Source organism: Aplosporella prunicola (assembly GCF_010093885.1).
Source record: "Aplosporella prunicola CBS 121167 unplaced genomic scaffold K452scaffold_13, whole genome shotgun sequence".
NCBI classification, from domain to species: domain Eukaryota; kingdom Fungi; phylum Ascomycota; class Dothideomycetes; order Botryosphaeriales; family Aplosporellaceae; genus Aplosporella; species Aplosporella prunicola.
In genome coordinates, this window is record NW_022983541.1 from 562040 (window position 1) to 579292 (window position 17253).

The 17253-nt window shown below is 53.9% G+C and overlaps 7 protein-coding genes across 7 annotated transcripts; 4 read left to right on the forward strand and 3 right to left on the reverse strand.

Moving 5' to 3' along the window:
* Positions 1-97: 97 nt before the first annotated feature.
* K452DRAFT_287711 (uncharacterized protein) lies at positions 98-447 on the reverse strand. The gene has a single exon (XM_033540524.1). The coding sequence runs from the start codon at positions 385-387 to the stop codon at positions 112-114; it is 276 nt and encodes a 91-aa protein (XP_033397462.1). The 5' UTR covers positions 388-447; the 3' UTR covers positions 98-111.
* Positions 448-1286: 839 nt separating this feature from the next.
* K452DRAFT_228058 (uncharacterized protein) lies at positions 1287-3265 on the forward strand (the record flags this gene model as incomplete). The annotated part of the gene is given in 3 exon segments (XM_033536934.1): positions 1287-2158; positions 2172-2652; positions 2765-3265. The coding sequence occupies 3 exon segments, from the start codon at positions 1287-1289 to the stop codon at positions 3263-3265; spliced, it is 1854 nt and encodes a 617-aa protein (XP_033397463.1).
* Positions 3266-4559: 1294 nt separating this feature from the next.
* K452DRAFT_358848 (uncharacterized protein) lies at positions 4560-5698 on the forward strand (the record flags this gene model as incomplete). Its single annotated transcript, XM_033546224.1, has 5 exons — positions 4560-5164; positions 5186-5276; positions 5333-5460; positions 5504-5625; positions 5682-5698. The coding sequence occupies exons 1-5, from the start codon at positions 5046-5048 to the stop codon at positions 5696-5698; spliced, it is 477 nt and encodes a 158-aa protein (XP_033397464.1). The 5' UTR covers positions 4560-5045.
* An 865-nt stretch (positions 5699-6563) lies between these two features.
* On the reverse strand, positions 6564-8654 carry K452DRAFT_298419 (uncharacterized protein; the record flags this gene model as incomplete). The annotated part of the gene is made up of 3 exons (XM_033542120.1): positions 6564-6641; positions 7518-8443; positions 8549-8654. 3 exons carry the CDS (start codon positions 8652-8654, stop codon positions 6564-6566), a joined length of 1110 nt encoding a protein of 369 aa, XP_033397465.1.
* Positions 8655-9103: 449 nt separating this feature from the next.
* Positions 9104-10060, reverse strand: K452DRAFT_192455 (uncharacterized protein; the record flags this gene model as incomplete). The annotated part of the gene is made up of 1 exon (XM_033535865.1): positions 9104-10060. A coding segment is annotated over one exon (957 nt), but the record flags the coding sequence as incomplete, so codon positions are not given.
* Positions 10061-10711: 651 nt separating this feature from the next.
* Positions 10712-11363, forward strand: K452DRAFT_318704 (uncharacterized protein; the record flags this gene model as incomplete). Its single annotated transcript, XM_033544180.1, has 3 exons — positions 10712-10810; positions 10861-10989; positions 11040-11363. 3 exons carry the CDS (start codon positions 10712-10714, stop codon positions 11361-11363), a joined length of 552 nt encoding a protein of 183 aa, XP_033397467.1.
* Positions 11364-13610: 2247 nt separating this feature from the next.
* K452DRAFT_287715 (uncharacterized protein) lies at positions 13611-15433 on the forward strand. The gene has a single exon (XM_033540525.1). The coding sequence runs from the start codon at positions 13625-13627 to the stop codon at positions 15266-15268; it is 1644 nt and encodes a 547-aa protein (XP_033397468.1). The 5' UTR covers positions 13611-13624; the 3' UTR covers positions 15269-15433.
* Positions 15434-17253: the final 1820 nt, after the last annotated feature.

Genomic DNA, 17253 nt, shown 5'->3' on the forward strand with positions numbered 1-17253 from the left:
ATTGGCTGGCTGTGGCTTGCTGGTGTGGCTTGCCAGGTGGTGCCAAGGTTCCCCGTTCCAACGGCCCAGGAGACAGACGGCTGACTCGCGACAGGCTGGCTTGCCGGGCCTTCAAGTCGGTGTTTCAGCGCAGGCAGACGAAATATCCAACGCTCCTGCGCTGGCTGGACGCCAACCTGCTGGCGCTGAGGCCCCGGTACCGCGTCGACGGAGACGCGCTCGAGCGTGCGGCGGCAGGGGCTGGGACGTGAGGATGAGGGGAGGGGGGGCTGGGTGTGGGAGGGTGGAGGGTGGTGGATCATCGCGCGCGCTACCACCAGCGTGACAGCAAGCAGCGGGCGATGATGATGATGATGCAGCGTGATGCATGCGGACAGGACAGGCCATTGTTCGCTGGCCCTCTCAGGTACTCTAGGCAGCGCCAACCCCCGGGAGCGGGAGTGGCAGGCAGTCATCTGTAGTAGATAAAATCCTCCAATTTCGCCCGCCCCAGCGGCCGTGCAACGCGAGAGATTAAGGATCCCCCCACCCCAGAAGCGGCGTAGTGGCACTGGTCACCACGCACTCCCCTGCCACCAATGCCCATGCCCGCAGCTTCCTGCTGTTCACGCCTGAATGCCCCCCGTTTCCACCACGACTCGCCTGCCGACTCCTGGCCGGGCCTTCATAGCATTCTAGAGCACCAGCCGTATGATTCTGCTGACCATGTTTATTTCCACTCCTTGACCCACGGCCCGCCTGTCAAAGCTCCCCGGGGAGCCCGCTTCTTTGCCGCATCGCCTGCTGCGTCCACTCGCTCTTCTGCCTGCATCAAAAACCCCATCTCTCCCCGGCCACCACGCCCTCTCCTGAAACCAATGACGACCACACGCATCCAGACTATGAACCATCAATCCCTCGGCCCGGTGCCGGCCCCAGACTCGCCGCCTGACCTGACCGACTCCAAGTCGTCAAAGTCCTCTTCGCTCCACTCCACCAGCCTGTCCGAAATCACCGGCTCGCACGACATCACCCACTATGAAGACATAAGCCTCGACGACCCCAAGGCGCGCTTCGCACACGACTCGGCCGCTTCCGGCAAGAGAGACTCGGCCAAAGCCTTTGTTCCGCGCGTCCCGGTGACCATGACCTCTGGCGACAAGCCTTCGCGCGCTGTCCCGCAAGCCGGGACGGCTCCCGCCTTCAGGGACCTGACCACGTCCAACAAGCCCAAGTATCCAGGTCTCCAGGCGCACACTCGGGATCAACAGTCCAGCAGTACTCTCAGCATCCCAGGCCGGAGAAGCATGCGGAGAGGCTTCACCAGCCCTTCGACGCCATCCTTAACCCCGAGCAGCAGCCGCCATTCCCGCTCGCCCTCCTCCTCTCCCCGCCCGTCTCGCTCTCCGCGAAACCGGTACACCGCGCCGGCCTCTCCGTCTCGCACCTCTTCCATGGAATACAGGCCTGGCTTCATGCCCACCACCGTTCGCAGGCAGTCGTGGCAGCCCGGTCGCAAGACGGTGGAGGAATTGGAAGCCGAGTACCATGATTCCGATGAGGACATTCCCGACGATGCCGTCATCTTCAACATTCCGATGTCTCCTCGGCCGCCCCACGACCGCTTGTCTCGCTCCATGTCTCGTTCGACATCGTTTTCCTCCTCGATTGCCGAGAGCATCCCCGAGACCAAGCACCACACTTCAGCCCCCGCCGCCCTCGGAGACAACGCATTACCCAAGTCGCCCCGTTCATCGGCTGGCTCGTTATATTCTCCCAGCGTTACCGATAGCATACCAGAAGAAAGCGCACTCGAGATCAGTCGCACTAAGTCATGGACTGCGGCGCTGTCAGACTTGTCGCGAGAGGCCAGGGAGTTGACAGAGAAGTTGGAAGAGCATGCCGGAGAAACTGAGCGCGAGCGTGAGAAGAGGATTCAGAGCGGGGCAGCGTCAGCGCGGCCGTCGGTAGAGAAGAGCAAGACAACCTCGTCCGTTATACAACTACCGCCGGTTCAGAAGGGCAACATCATGATAGACCCGCTGCCAATCAGCAAAGAGAAAGAGAAGGTGTTGAGTCGCACGCGGCCAAGCTGGTTACCACCAAAGGATCCCCAGGAAGAGAAGAAGCACCTCAAGGAATACCAGAGGATGATGGCTCATGCACAAGAAGCTGGCAAGTACAAGCGCTAGATCTCCCATTCCTCTGCTAACAGGAGCAGAGCGTCGCATGTCCGCGAAGAAGCAAGAAGAGCAACAACGGCGCGACAACCAGCAAAATTCAATCTCGCGCATTTGGGACCAGCACGTCTTGCCCAATTGGGATCAGGTCATCAACGAGCCCAGAACCCGCGAACTCTGGTGGCGTGGCGTGACGCCCCGCAGCCGTGGCATGGTGTGGCAGCGAGCAATCGGCAACGAGCTGGAGCTGTCCGAGACCAGTTACAACGCAGCTCTCGAGCGTGCCAAGACGCTGGACAAGAAGCTGAAGAAGCTTGGCGGCGAAAAGCCGCGCGAGGCCTTGTGGTTCGAAAGCATCCTCCGCGACACCAACGACGCTTTTCCCGAACTCAAAATTTTCCAGCTCGGCGGCCCCCTGCACGACACCCTTGTTGATGTTCTCATGGCCTATGCGATGTACCGCTCGGACGTGGGCTATGTTTATGGCACTCATGTAAGTCTAGAACGCTCATTTCATGCCTGCCTTACCCACCCCTGAACCCCTGGCCCCCACGGACCTGTTTTAGCCAATAAAGGCACGGACTTGAAGCTGACATGCATACCAGCTCATTGCCGGACTTCTGGTCCTGAATTTGCCCCCGGCCGCGGCTTTCATTGCCCTCGCCAATATCCTCAACCGACCCCTTCCTATGGCCTTCCTCGTCAACGATTCGAATGCCATGCGTCGCGCAAATGACCTCGTCCTCCGCACCCTGCAATACAAGTTGCCGAACCTGCACAAGCACCTTGCCGTCACCCTCAAGCTAGAGCCGGAAGAGTATCTCGAGCCGATGTTCCGCACGCTGTTCTCTCGGGGTGCCGATCTCGACATCGTGTCAAGAATCTGGGATGTCTACGTCTTCGAGGGCGACAAGGCGCTTGTGAGGGCTGCGGTGGGTGTGTTGGATGCACTCGAGGGAAGGCTGTACGGAACTCACGACGAGGTGTTGGCGCTGCTGGGTTGGAACGGCAAGGCCGACTGGGCCATCAAGGACGTCGATTCTTTCATGAAGGGCGTGCGGAGCGCCGGCAAGGTTGACGCGCAGGCCAATGGCGCCAAGCCTTGATGGCAATGTAAAAGTACACGGGGAAAAGGAGAAGGAGAGGGAGATTTTTTTGTATAAAAGAGCGCGGGGGTTTCTATTGTTGGCGGCACCTTGCGTAACGCGTCACCCGGCACGCGTACGGACATACACGCACAACGTAATTTTAATGGCGGAGCAGGAACTACGACCAGAGAGCACCAAACGGTACAAACGGAAGAGAAGGATAAGCAAGATCGATTACCGCATGGCATCGGCAAAAAAGGAACGATGTCGACAAGCCTCAGCAGCCACGAGAGGGCGTTTCATCTTACATTTACACGACCAACCAAGCAAACAGACGAGTACGGAAGCATTGTTCAGCGAAACTCCGTAGCTCGCCTTCCACTCATTGGGATCCCGCAGTATCACGGGTACACGGTTCTCTTTTATCTCACAGTCTCATCGCCTACACAGGACTTGGCTCCTTTCCTGAGAGATTACTTTTTTCTTCTATTTTTCGTTCCTTGGAGTTTTCTTTGGAGTCACCTAGAAACTCCGGTTATCCAGCCAGGATGGCGGACACTTTCTGTTTTGTGTCTATTCTATATTGTCTTGTTGTTGTCAGCGACTGGCTCCTCACAGCAGTCGCGAGTACAGTACAGCGTTGTTTTTTTGCGGAGGACGGGCCCGTGGCCGCTCAAAATATTGCGGCTGAAGGGGTTTTTCCAGCAGGGTTCACATTGTCATTCATCGTCATTCTTGTCATCATTGATACAACAAACCACACAACACGCATGTGCGCATGGCGTTTTCTTGCCATTCTCTTTTTGTCGATTTTTCTCGTTCTTCTCTTCTCGAGCCCTATTATCATCTTCTCTTCCGCTTGTTGACGCGTTCGTCTTTGCGGCTTGTTTTTGGGTACATTGGCGTTTTCCTATTGCTTGTATATTTTCTTGTTGGTCTGTTTTGCAGCATGCGTGGGAAGACGGATGGGATAGAAGCTTGTTTGCTTGTACAGATTGTAGCAAGAAAAGCGCGAGACGCGGCGGCCGCGCCGCTCAGCGCTGACGCGGACCGATGGACGGCTTGACGACGGATTGTGAAGAATGGATCCATTCTTAGAGGTAGGGGGAGTATTGTCGAATTCGAATCAGAGCTCAGATGTTCTTCTTCATCTCTATCTACTTGAATGCTTGTGTACGCTTCCATGGGTGTTAGTAGGTACCTGGTCTTGCGTGTAGTGCGCATGGACGTCAGACTGACTGACTGACTAGGCTTGGCGAAGGGCAGGCAGATTGTGAGTGCAACCTCTCTTTCTACAGCATCTTCCTTCTCTCCGCATGTTACGCATATACTGACAACAAACCGCATGCTGCGCATACATTGGAAAGTCTTCGGTGCCTTCTGTGCGGAAGACATGACGTTACGTTCAAGGTCACACAATGCAACCCACCAGCACCCACCACGCCATTCCCTCCCTCCCTAGCACAGCAGAATCGACGACAAGACACAACCCGACGCGACACGAACAAACGGCCAGCGAACAAAATTCCCCACCTGCCTACAGCCCCGAGCGCGCTCCCGGCCCCCCGCGCCTCCAGTCGCCGAAACCTGTGTCTCAAATACTGCATGCATGCAAGCACGACCACCAACGCACCCCGTACATACATGTGAACAGAGGCTATGTTCGAGCATCCTCATACGTGTGTATATGGACAGCCAGTCTTCGTATCCGGCCAACAGCCAGTGGAGCCCCGGTCCGCTTGTCGTGCAGCCGTAGCAGTGCGAGTAGGACCGACCTGATTGAACGACGGCTTCCGCGATGCTGACCGCCATGGCGGCGATATTGAGGAAGGCCGACGCAGGCGCCGGGAGCGCGCAAGAGGAGGGAGGCACGGCGGATACAGGTGGTCAAACCGTCACCAGCATCACCGTTGCGAGGTATCACTGCTGCCGTTACAGCTGCTACCATCGCCACGGCATGCCTGTTTACCCACCCGACGGCTTCTCCTCTCTTACTCTACCCTACCAGCCCGGCACACAAGCCCAGCAGGTCAGCGGCGCGGGACCGAGCTCCGATCCGCCTCCGACGCTATGATTATTAGGTAGGCGATACCGGATGCCCAAGTGCCCAAGCACGGCCAGGCCGGTGGCGCAGCACTGCCGCCGGCGGCACTACTTCTCGCTCACCTCACACTAGTGTCTTTTTGTCTTTATCCTAGTCAGCCTTTGATACTGTACGTACGAGTACTACGTACGCCCTCCGGCACACATACACAGGCGCGCGCAAGCGGACGAGCCCGGTCGTGGTCGGGCCCGAGGAGGCGAGACGTGGTGGCTAAATCGCGGCGGATGCGTGGATGGGCTGCCTCGGTCTTGTAGTAATGTAGCGCAGACAGGCAGTAAGTCAGTTGCGCTCGTAAAAGCGGGAGGCCTTGTCTGCTATCTACCGCAACAGTGGGAGGACTCGAGTAAGTACACAATAAGCAAGCAAGCAAAGCCAATCGCTTCGCCCGCAATGTCCGCCGTAGCGGTAGTAACCACCTCGGACCTACCTATCGCCTATATACCCAGTGCCACAAGAGACAACAAATAAAATAAAATCACGAAACACACAGTGCCCAGGGCAGCAAACTAGAGCAGGAGATCAGTAAACTGACAAGCAAAAAAGTCTAAGCGTTGCGTTGGCGTTTCGTTGCGCTGTCGCGGCTGGGAGGGGGGCGCGACACAGGGATCAAGAGAGCCGGGCCAGCCCAGACCGGACCAGGCGTTCCATGGGCGGGGACCGCGGGCGTGGCTGTGCAGGCAGATTGGGGCGCGTCCGGGCGGGTTCATGCCCGTGGGTCTCGGTGGCACGGGTGGGTGGGGCGATGGCGGAGGAGGGGAGGAGGGGTCGAGGGAGGGACAGAGGGGGGGGAAGAAAGCAGCACGAGAGCTTGGGACGAGCGGTGGGGGTGGGTGATTTAGGTGAGGGAAGGGGTTTTGGTGATGGTGATGAGAGGGGGTTTGGCGATGGGGTTTGGGTAGGGGGAAGGGGCAGGGGGGGCTTGGGCGATACAAGGGGTGCTGAAGGTTGTCGTCGTGGTGTGGGTGCCGCGCTCCCTGCTGGTGCTGGTGCGGATTGCGAATGGGCTTTGGCTGGAGGGATGGAACGTGGGAGGCGCTGGTGGCTGGTGCTGGTGCGCGGGAGGGCGTGTCTAGCTCTTGGTGATCCCACTCAGCCGTTGTCGTTGTAGACCGGACGAATATGCTTTTCCTGTTTGGATGTTTCCCTTTTTAGCCAGGAGTTCGACTTGCCGTATTGGGGGTGGTGGTCGATGCCCGCTAGCTAGTTAAGCTTTTAGAAGAAGTTTGATTTGCCTTCCCATTTCAGGGGGGCATCGGCGGCCTTGTCTAGTGAGTAAGCATACGGGATGAGCTAAAGATATGTTAGCGTGCTGTCTGTTGAGCTATAGTGAGATGACTGACGTAGTTGACTAGATGTGGTGACTATAATAGGTTCATTCACCTCTATTCTTTAACAAGGCCTCCCTCATTTTGTGAAAACCAAATAAAGCAAAACAAAACGCCAAAAAAGAGAGTTGAACAATCAGCCAAGGTATGTACGCACAGTGTCTCCTCGGGCAGCGTCATCCGGACCTCCTCCATCAGATTACCTGTCTAACCAGTAGACCAGTAATCCGACAGAGAAGAGTATCATTCTTGGCGGCTGTCCATGAAATGTTTTCGCAATTTGTAAAACTTATACTGGATAATTGTCCTTTCGGAACTGATCTGTTAAATGCTTTGCAGTGTCTACCATGCTAGTTACCTACAGATTTACCTTTCCTTTACTTTTTGTGCTTCCTTACGAGAGAGCTCGAAGTTAACAGGCCAAGATTCTTTCTCATTCCTTTATTGCTTTCGCACGAGTCTTCTCGTGATTATCAGTGAGATACATGATGTAGTTCAGCAATGATATCTACTGCCAAGGAGCATCAGCCTCGCCATGCTATTCTGGGTGGCAACAGTGAGAAACAATGATCTTCATCGGGGCAGGCTCATACGGGCCCGAGCTAGCTTGCCAATATATGCTCTGTGGTCTGAAAACAACGACGACCGCCCAGTCCCAACATGTCGATAGCTGTTTGTTTGGACTGGTGGAGCAGTAGCGGTCGAGTCTGGTGAGCTTTATACCGGGCCACGAACATTGATATAGATTTTATAAGCCACCGGTCTCCTGCGTTCTACAAGCATAAAACCTCTACAACCTCGCCACTACCCCCCTCAAAACCCTCCCCACCCCCTCCCTCACCTTGCGCACCACCTCTCCCGCCGGCCTCACATCTCTCACCAACCCCACCCCCGCTCCCGCATAAGTCGTCGCGCGGCCCTCGACGCCAAACCCGCCGCCCGGCCCTTCCACCGCAGCTTTATACAGCCGCTTATTCTCCTCCAGGCTCACAACCCCCGCCTCCGCATCCACAAAACTCCGATTCACGACCCCTCGCCCATTATACCCCGGCGGCCACCCCGTCGTCCCTCGCAGCTCATCGTACACACCCGTACGCACCGTGCTCTGTCCCCCGTCCACAGCGCGGACAACCGCGTCTCTGTAGCCCTCCGGCAGCGTTGCTTCCGGGCACGCCAGGAACCGCGTCCCGAGCACCACGCCCTGGGCGCCGCACGCGAACGCCGCGGCCGCGCCGCGTGCCTCTGTGATCCCGCCCGCGGCCACAATCACCGGCTTCATGCCCGCTCCGCCACTCCTGTCGTTTTCTTTGCTTGCTAGTGCGTCGACCGCGTCTACGGTTTCGGGCACCAGCGCCCCGATCCCTGCGCCTCGTGCTCGGCCGTGCCCGCCTGCGTCGGTGCCTTGCACGACTAGCACGTTTGGCGCGCAGGCTTTCACTGCTTCTACTGCTTCCGCAACGCTCCCTACTTGCACCCACACTTTTGTCCGGCCGGCTGTGGCGTCCCGCGCGGCGGTCGCCCACTCGGTTAGCTCGGCTGGGCTGCGCGGCGCGAAGAGCCAGACGGCGGATGGGGGGTGCTTGCGGAGGATGTCGAATGCGGCTGGGAGCGAGGCGCCCCAGGTTATGAAGCCGACGCCTATGGGGAGGAGGTCTGGGTGGGCGGTTTGGAGGGGGGGATGATGCTTGGATAGAAGAGAGCGGGCAGAGTTGAGGTTGTCGGAGAGTGTGGTGGTGTCAGTGCCGGCGGCTAGGAAGCCTATGCCACCTTTGTGGGAGGGGAGGAATTAGTGGGTGTGTTTGTATGATTGAGGGTAGAATGGAAGGAAAGTGCGGGTATTGCGGATGTGAGTGCCGAAGAGGAGGGACGTACCGGCGAGGGAGACTGAGACGGCGAGGGGCGCGAGGGCGATGAGTCGCATGGGGGCACTTGCGACCAGAGGTTCTTGGATCCAAGGGTAAGCTTGTTTGAGGCTCATGATGATAGTAGTTTTGTTACGTTTATTGCAGCGGGGTGTGCTGAAAGGTAGATGAGAATTTGGAGTGTATAGACTTGATGAGCGGATATGACTTCGCTGTAATGGAAAAGAAGATATTGGCGTGATTCAACGAAACGTGACTAGGTACATAAGTTTAATTACTGCAAGTCTGCGATGCTGTCCCTCGGGCGGGTAGGTGGAAGTGGAAGTGTGGAGTGTGTTTCGCGGGGTAGGTAGCTCGCATTGGCCAAATGACGTCGCCTAAGTTGCTTAAACGAGAGCATGCATCTCTGCAGGTAGCGCAATTGACACTCGGATGGCGTGCTGAATGTCAGCGTACATATATGCAGCGAGAAGCTGCCCGCGTTCAATCATGCTCTCGCTTTTTCGCCGTCTTCTGAGCCACGCCACCAGCGAACCAAACCGCACTTTTGCTCTTCGTCGGCCTCAAGTGTGCGCTCTCCGTCGCCAAACACCTTCTTGAAGAACCCGTCGTATGAAAGCCACACCGACCTGGAGATGAAGTCCGAAAGCAGACTGAGCCATTTCGGACTCCTTCCTTTGTCGTTCGCGAAGCCCCCCTGCAAAGACAGGAGCATTATAAACAGAGGCAGCCACAACGCCGTAAACACAATCTTTCCAAAGCCCTGTCGCCGAGTTGTGATCGTGTACGGTCTAATGTCGTACAGATAGTTCTTGTAGTCTTGCGGCAGCCCATGTTCTTCCGCTCCGTCTGTGAGTAACTTCATGTAGCGTGCCGAAGCTTGCGCGTACGAAGTATCCGGACGCTGAAAGCGGCCACCATCCTTTCGCGGAGGATCACCTGGCTTGGAAGGTGCGACCGCCGGTGCGAACAGCGTGTGCGCCTTGAACGGTGGGGTATTGGGATGCTCCGGCACAGTATCCGTTTCCGTGAGTGGGTAGCAGGTCACCAGCACGTCCTGATATGCCGTTCCGCCGCCCTCGGTCGCAATAATATGCGCGTAGTCGGGCAACGTAACCTCATAGACGACACCAACCATGCCCTTCTTCCACCGATCTTTATGATAGTCAGGAGCGTCGCGAATGAGTGGAGATGTCTCAGAAAGAGCAGGTGCGGGGTCGGTTTGCGACGGGTTGGAGGGGTCTCTCGGACCAGAATTGGCGAAGCAAGGTTCGAGGTATGGCACGCCGGGTAGATCGAAGGTGAGGCGCAATTCCGGCACGAGCACATTTACTTGGGCCACAGGTCTGATGCCACGTTTCCCTTGGAATGTCTCGTAGCACAGGTTCGAGCCGTAAGCCAAGTACAGCACCGTCTGGCCGGGATCCTTTGATTGCGATAAGCCGGACAACGTCGCAGCATTGAGTTCGAGGGGCCGATCGGCGAGAGTATGATCCAAGCGATCCTGGGGAATGATTGGCACCTCGCGGCGTTCCTCCTTCACTTCGGTGGGGCGACGGGGGAAGATGCGAAAGGCGGATGCGAACTTGCTCTCTGCCGCCAAAGGACGGTCGGGTTGGGCGGTTGACTTCTCCATTTCTTTGGTCGTTGGCTGGCGGCGAGTGTTGGCAAAAGCGGAAGTCTTCGACAATGTTAGCGGATTGAATGGAGCTGACTATTGCAAGGGAACTGGGCTTAAAAGCATCCAAGATGCAAACAGGATGATGGAGAATTACAGATTACGGCTTACGGGTGATGGAGGAATCCTACGGATTGGTACGTGGGCGGTAGCGACTGGGACATTCCCGACCCGCTAAATGCCGATGGATCGACGCCACCGCTAGGCATCACGCTAAAAGTGACAATGGATGCTACCAATCTTGTGACGCGTCAAAACGCGTCGACGCGCCCTCGATGTAGAGAAAGCAGCGCCGAGATTCCATGGAATGAATGGATGGTTTCGACGCCTCTCATAGTGCGAGGCCGCGTGCTATCGACGGAAGGAGCAACCGCTACCTTCCCGGACGCTCTTGCCTACCTTTAACCACCTCACTAATGCAAGGAGACCGACCTCAAACAGCAGCCAATTTTCATCTTCACCCCTCTTGCTTCCCCACACTCACCTCCCACAGCAATGCCACACCAGGAAAGTGAGCAGATATGCGCCGAAATTCTCAAAAGCTTGAGACCCGCGCAGGGTATCGAAGCGAGCGCGTCGCTTGCAGGCATCCTCGTAAGAAGCATCGTTCACGTCTGCTGAGAATTCTAACTCATGCTGTTCAGAAACTTCTTCATAACCACGAGACGTCCGAGTTGCATGACTCCATTGGGCAGTCAGTAGCAGGCTCCCTGCTACAGTTCTTCATCAATCCCGACGAAGCTTCCGGTAATGACAGCTCCGTGCGCCGCTGGGTATGTAGGAAGCTCACAGTGACAGTTATGGCTCACTGATCAGCGTTCAGGCGGGTCTGGTCCTTTCTCAGCTTTGTCTCAAATCAACGAGCACTGCGACTTCTCTTGGCGCCGAACATAATGCTTCTGCCGATCTGCAAGGGCTTGGACGCGTCATACTCTCTCAAACTGAGGGTGAAGATCTGAAGATAGTATCGGGGATGATCATCAAGAGCCTGGTGAAGCAATGCGTCGATATTGGCCTTTGCTTGCCTTGTGATACGCCGTACGATCAATTTCCAGCAAAAGACAGTGATGAGTGGATGCTTCAATTCCAGGACTTCCTGGACGCAGTTTTGAAAGGGAATCTGGACTTACTAAGGTATGCACCATAATGATCTGGGCTTCCCGTGCTCAAGACGTTCCGTTCCGTTCAAAGGATGCTTCTAACTGCCGCCTCAACAGCACGGCAGATATCTTCTTTCCTGCCGAAATCGCTGATGATGAAGATATGAGTTTTGACGACTCCCATGCAAGGATAATTATGCTCGCTCAAAATTGGTTGACGATAATTATATCGCCTACTGCCAGCTATCGTACTCGATGCATCGACATACCTTTTTCTCACATTTTACCGCCCCAACCGACAGAACCTAGCGGTGAATACACCAAGTTAATACTCAAGCTGAAGGACGCCGGCACATCGTCATCGTCTACTATATCATCGCCATACTTCTTGGATGCGCGTGGCCGCCATAGCAAGGAAGTATACTTGGGTTTTAACGACTCAGAGGAGGCAACATATGCTTTAAATGCGATTTTGCGACGTAGCCGAGAGGCGATAAAGAATTCTGTTCACACTACAAGGTTTTCGACTAGCCAGGAAGACCTAGACGTAAGCAAAACACCATCAACAAGCCAACCCGTTGAGAGTGAAGCATTGCCGTTGCCGGGATCAGCTTCAGCAGCACTCCAAGCGCGACGTAGTGCTAGAGCTGCAGGACAACATAATATCTCAAGACAGAAGGAAACAAATATAACGCCGATGAAGTCTTCTGAGGAAAATGCTAGACTGGGTAATAGGAAGGGACCTGCCCCTGCATCCTTGCCAGGAATGAAAAGCATGGCCAAAGTATCCAATCAAGATTCCAAATCTACTCACCAGCCTGCAACGAAAAATGATGGAGAGGATCTCCTCTACAGCATAAGCCCACCAATAGCCACTTCGCGGACAAAGCTACCACAGCAACAGTCGACGGACACCAGGGAGGATGGTCCGGGACCAGCTGTTCACCCTAAAGATGGAATATTCCTTGATATCGAAATGGAAGCTGGGGCAACACCCAGACAGCCTACAGAGGGCAAAACCAATGATTCCAAGCCAGAGACGACAGAAACAATGCCAAAGTTGGCATCATCATCATCATTATCATCATCTCGCCGTTCTCTGCCAAAGAATGCTGTCAACAACATGAAGAATTCAACCACAGAGCTTGAGCATGACGACTCAAGTGTTTTTGATATACCAGAAGACAATGAAGGTGGTGCACGAAGCAGCCGACAGATCCCTCAGAAAGAATCCAAAAAGAAAAATACCACACGCTCTCAGGGAAAGAGTAAATCCACATCGAGACGGTTTAGCAAGAAAATATTGACATCATCTGATGCTACCCACGAAGATCTTGAAGATGAAGATTATCAGTTGTCTCAAAACACCAAGTCTGCTCCACCAAGAACAACTAGAACAACAAGATCTACAGCCAAAAGACAAAGCGTTTCTGTCTCAGACGAAGAAAGAGCGAAGCATCAGCCAGAGCAACAGCAAGAAAACGGTGAAGACTTCGAGGATTCGATCGCGGATCCACAAAATCACGGATCAGAGAAGGAACCACTGGTTGCTACAGAGCAATCTATAGCACACATCAACGGAAATGGTCCTGCACAACAAAAGCCGGGCAACAGTCAAGATGACCCCATTTCTCTTAATTCTGATGTCGAACCCGAATCGGAATTAAGCCCTTCTCCCAGGCCTGAGCTGCCGCCAGTAAACTCGGCCCAAGCCAAATCTATCGTTGGTACACCAGTCACCAAAGAGCGGCACCGGATGCTCCCTTCGGACAAAGAACTTGTGCTTCCACCGACCCCCATACAACGATCTCAAAAGAAGGTTAGAGAGCCCGTTGAGGTACCTATGGCTCGGAAGCCGCCGCGGCCCACAACACCGGCGGCGCCAGCATCGCTGTCCCATGCGGCTGGAATTCAACGAATTCCCATTCCGAAACTCGGAAAATATGTGGAAGAAAGTGTGGAGACGCCAATGCATTCAGACCGTCCGATCGTCAATAACTATTTGACCCGAAAGTCTACTATCATCAATTTCGGCCCACGTGGCCCCGTCAACCAAGGAAGATTACCAAGAAAAGGATCAGTTGCACCTACGCCACATGCACCACCATCACGAGTGGCATATGGCTCGACAAGATCACAAAAACAGAAGAGCAAATTCAGTGAACTGATTGATTATCTGATTGATGATACCACGGGTCCCGTGGAACAAGCTCCGCCGGCGAAGTCTCCTTCACCAAAAAGAGAGCCGACGAGTGAGATTGCGCATCAGGATCTCACCAAACTTGTTACCGACAAGACAAGGGGCAAGATGCCGATTGCAAATTTCAACGATGCGCCTCCGTTTAATGAGAAGCCGCGACCAACCGAGACCGTCACCAAGCCATCGGTGTTAGAGCAGCGCAAACGTGTCAATAGAGAGGCTACACCACAACTAGCTGCAAACTATCCGAATATCATTCGCACAACAGGAACGAAATCTTTGCAGGCGCTTAGTGAATACCTGGACGGGATTGAGAAAGAAAATTCGAGCAACAAGAAGACTCAGCCAAAGACAACAAATCATAAGAAGAGGGCGGCATCACTTGCATCAAACTCACCACTTGCAAAGCGTCGTTCCCAGGGCCCTGGTCTACCTGTTCGGGAACCGAAACACGGCCTCAGTGCCCTCATCAGTCAAGTCAACCCTTTGGAAGAAGACACTACGTCCGCTCCAATCACACATACTCACCTGGCCCTCTTGGCGAAGGATACGCAAGAAAATCCAGTCCCGAAGCCGAAGCGACCAGAGCGTAGATTCATTGACCCCGGATTGTTCACTTCACCAAAAAGAGGGATTTCGAGGAGACATTCTCTAACCAAAGTTGACTGGCACGGTAGCCCCATACAGACTGGCCCACAAGCGCCTCAGGAATCTCAAATCTTGCAGAGGTATGAGGAACAGGCCGCAGCAGACAACGGGCAATTCGGTGATCGGATTGAGACTGGTGACGACGCAAGCGATTCATCTCCACCTCCCTTCCAACATCTCAAGTACGCAGGTTCCGGCACTTTGATTACCCCCAAAATCATGTCAAGCAACAGGAAAAGGCTTCCCGGGTCTCCTTTGGCAGAATCCACTGCCATATCAGGCCATATGCCACAGCAATTGCTCAACAAAGCAAGTATGCTTGCTCCAACAGATGAATCCAGTAACCCTTTCACCCAACAAGCGCATAAAGCTGGAGAGATTACACCGGATACAGACTTCATGAAGTCGATCTGCAGGCCGGCCGGAGTTCGTCGGGTAAAATTCGTTGAGCCAATACCTAAAGAAGACAGGATCAGCCCTCCGGTCAGAGGGATTCTTTGGCCCAAAACTTTAAAGGCTCTACCGGCAGAGCCAGACGAAGGCCCTGACAAGACCCTGGTCGGTGAAGAAGACGAAGACCTCGAAAAAACTCTGGTTGATGAAGAAAACGAAGCCAGCCCGTGCACCTTGATGATATCAGATGACTCCTCTCCCGAGCTAACATCAGACCCCACCACCGCCTCCAGCGAGCAGGAAGATGACCCCCTCGCTGCCGAAATGGAATGGGAGGCATCCCTCCCGCCGCACCAACAAGACATGGTGACGATCTTAACGCGTCTCTCCCGCCACCTTGTACGGAACCTCATCGACAAAGAAACAGCAATCCACGACATCGTGGCCGAGTACGAGAGGGTTGCGACGGCGATAGTTGATAATATGGAACAGAAGCATAAGAGAGAATATACGGAGAAGAGGGCTCTGGTGCATGAGGCGAGCGCGAAGGTGGGGCGGAGGTTTGGGGAGATTGAGCAAAGGATGGGACGGGAATTGAAGGAGGCGGAGAGGGCTTGTAGAGGCGTGGAGAGGGGGTGGGAAGAAAGGTTGAAGGAGGGGGAAGAGCTGGTGAAGGGGCTGAGGGGGATGTGGGAGAGGTTCGAGGAGTAGGTTTAGTTGTGGATGTGAAAGGTTGGTTGGTTTTCCCCGTCTCTCTTTATTTCTCTACCTCTCTGTTTTGTGGGCGATATGGGAAGGTACAGTTGCTGTTAGTTAGCTTGTTGCCCTGAAAAGCCAGTTAGACAGTATGTTCTGCAGCGACAATCAGGTAAACACATTTTCCAAGATTATTCTCCTTTCAAGGTAACTTGCAATGTGAATCGGGACACACCTAAGGGACATTGGAGAGATGACTGCTGCTAGATCTATGTCGCTTACGCACTGTATCGATCCACACTCACAGAAAAGCCATGGCGAGGCCTTACTAAAACGGCCTCCTTGTTATCAGTCTTCAACTCTTCAGCCATTCTAACCCACTAACTAGCGCATGTGCCAAAAGCCTTGTTTATTCTTCGGAATAAGGACACAACACTCTGCTATGCTTACAGTTTTATACAAGTGTGTAACAGTGGGATTAAGGCACTTGCCGGGATCACATTAGGTATTCCGTAATCTTGACAGTTGATTAACACCCGCCTCAACGCCCCTCTCTACACTCATCTGCCAACGAATGCCCTTTAGACTTTAGCTACTAGGTCTAACAGCCGTCACACCTAGTGCGACTAAACCGAACGACGGGCGAACATATTAAAATGCTCAGTGAAACTGAAGGGAAGAAGAACGCGGATGGAGCTACGGCTGCTAGCATGCTCACAAGTCAACAATTTAATGATTTCTCGTAAGTGTTTGATTCCAATTTCATGGTTTAGTATACTTATACCACGTGATAGTGTGCGTTATGGATGCGTTGTGGTGGTGAGTAGGAGTGATGGAGTATAAGGGATGCTATCACTAAGTCTTGGTGGTGATGGTGGTTGTGGTGCGTAAGTTGGAGTAGCAAAAGGCACCTTGCTGAAGATAGCAAAGGTGCTATTCAACGACAATCTCTCAGTCCGCCCTGGACCGAGTGTCCTTCGTCTGGTACGTTGATGTGTTACTCGCTTTTGGGGGATGACTGAATAATAAGTAAACAAGAAAGCTAATATAATCCACGTAGATATAAATGGATTTGACTTCTAGCATATTTACAAGCCAGAACGACCCAGGCTGGACATATGGGTAGGCGTATGCTTCGTTTGGCTCCACAGTAGAAGTTAAAGTTTGTTATAGGCGTGAGAGGTAAGAGGTAGACTATGTAGCTTTAGTTCTAGGAGCCCCGAGTTGAATATGTGAGATTAATGGTCTGGTATTGCCACCGATTTTGCTCTAGTCTATCCCCAACGTATCCTGTTTTGCTTTTGCGTTGAGGGACCAAAATTCCAACTGTGTAGTTCGAAGCAAGCAATCGTGCCTGACAAACTTTTTTCGTTGTCTTAGACAAGCCGAGCCCAACAAAGAAAAAGCGCAAAGGTCGCCGTGGCATTAGCGTAAGACAGCACCTGTATCTTTCTCACAGTCTCAGACAAGCCGAGCACAACAATGAAAAAGCAAAGCCAGTAGCAAAAAGACGTTGGTTCGCGTCAGCCTGAGACAATACAATTCGAGCAACACTGTGGCAGCGACATACCGAGCAAAAGCCACAGCGGCCACCACGCAAGGTCCAAAAACTAGTTAATCACGAATCCCTCCGTGCCTATCGCTTTTAGGTATATATCCTGTATAGAAGAAGTGAGAGCCTACCGCAGCCCCACGACCGCCTAGCAAAGCTGATTTTTAATAATTATTTTAGAAGTTTAGTCCTAATGGATGGATGACGTGAGTGCGCGATGAGATCACCGTAGAAGGTGGCGGAAGGGTTTTGTAGAAGGGTGTGGAAGAGAGGATGGTGATAAAGGGCATTGCGTCAGGTGTTACAGGTGTGGACGCAGACGGGATAATGACGGCTTCAAACAGTGACAGTGGAATAGAATAAAAAGTTGCAAAGAGGGGGAAAATCTAAATCAAATGCATACATAGTCCCCGCCCCAGCAAAAAGCAAAAAAGCCAGGATCTCCGTC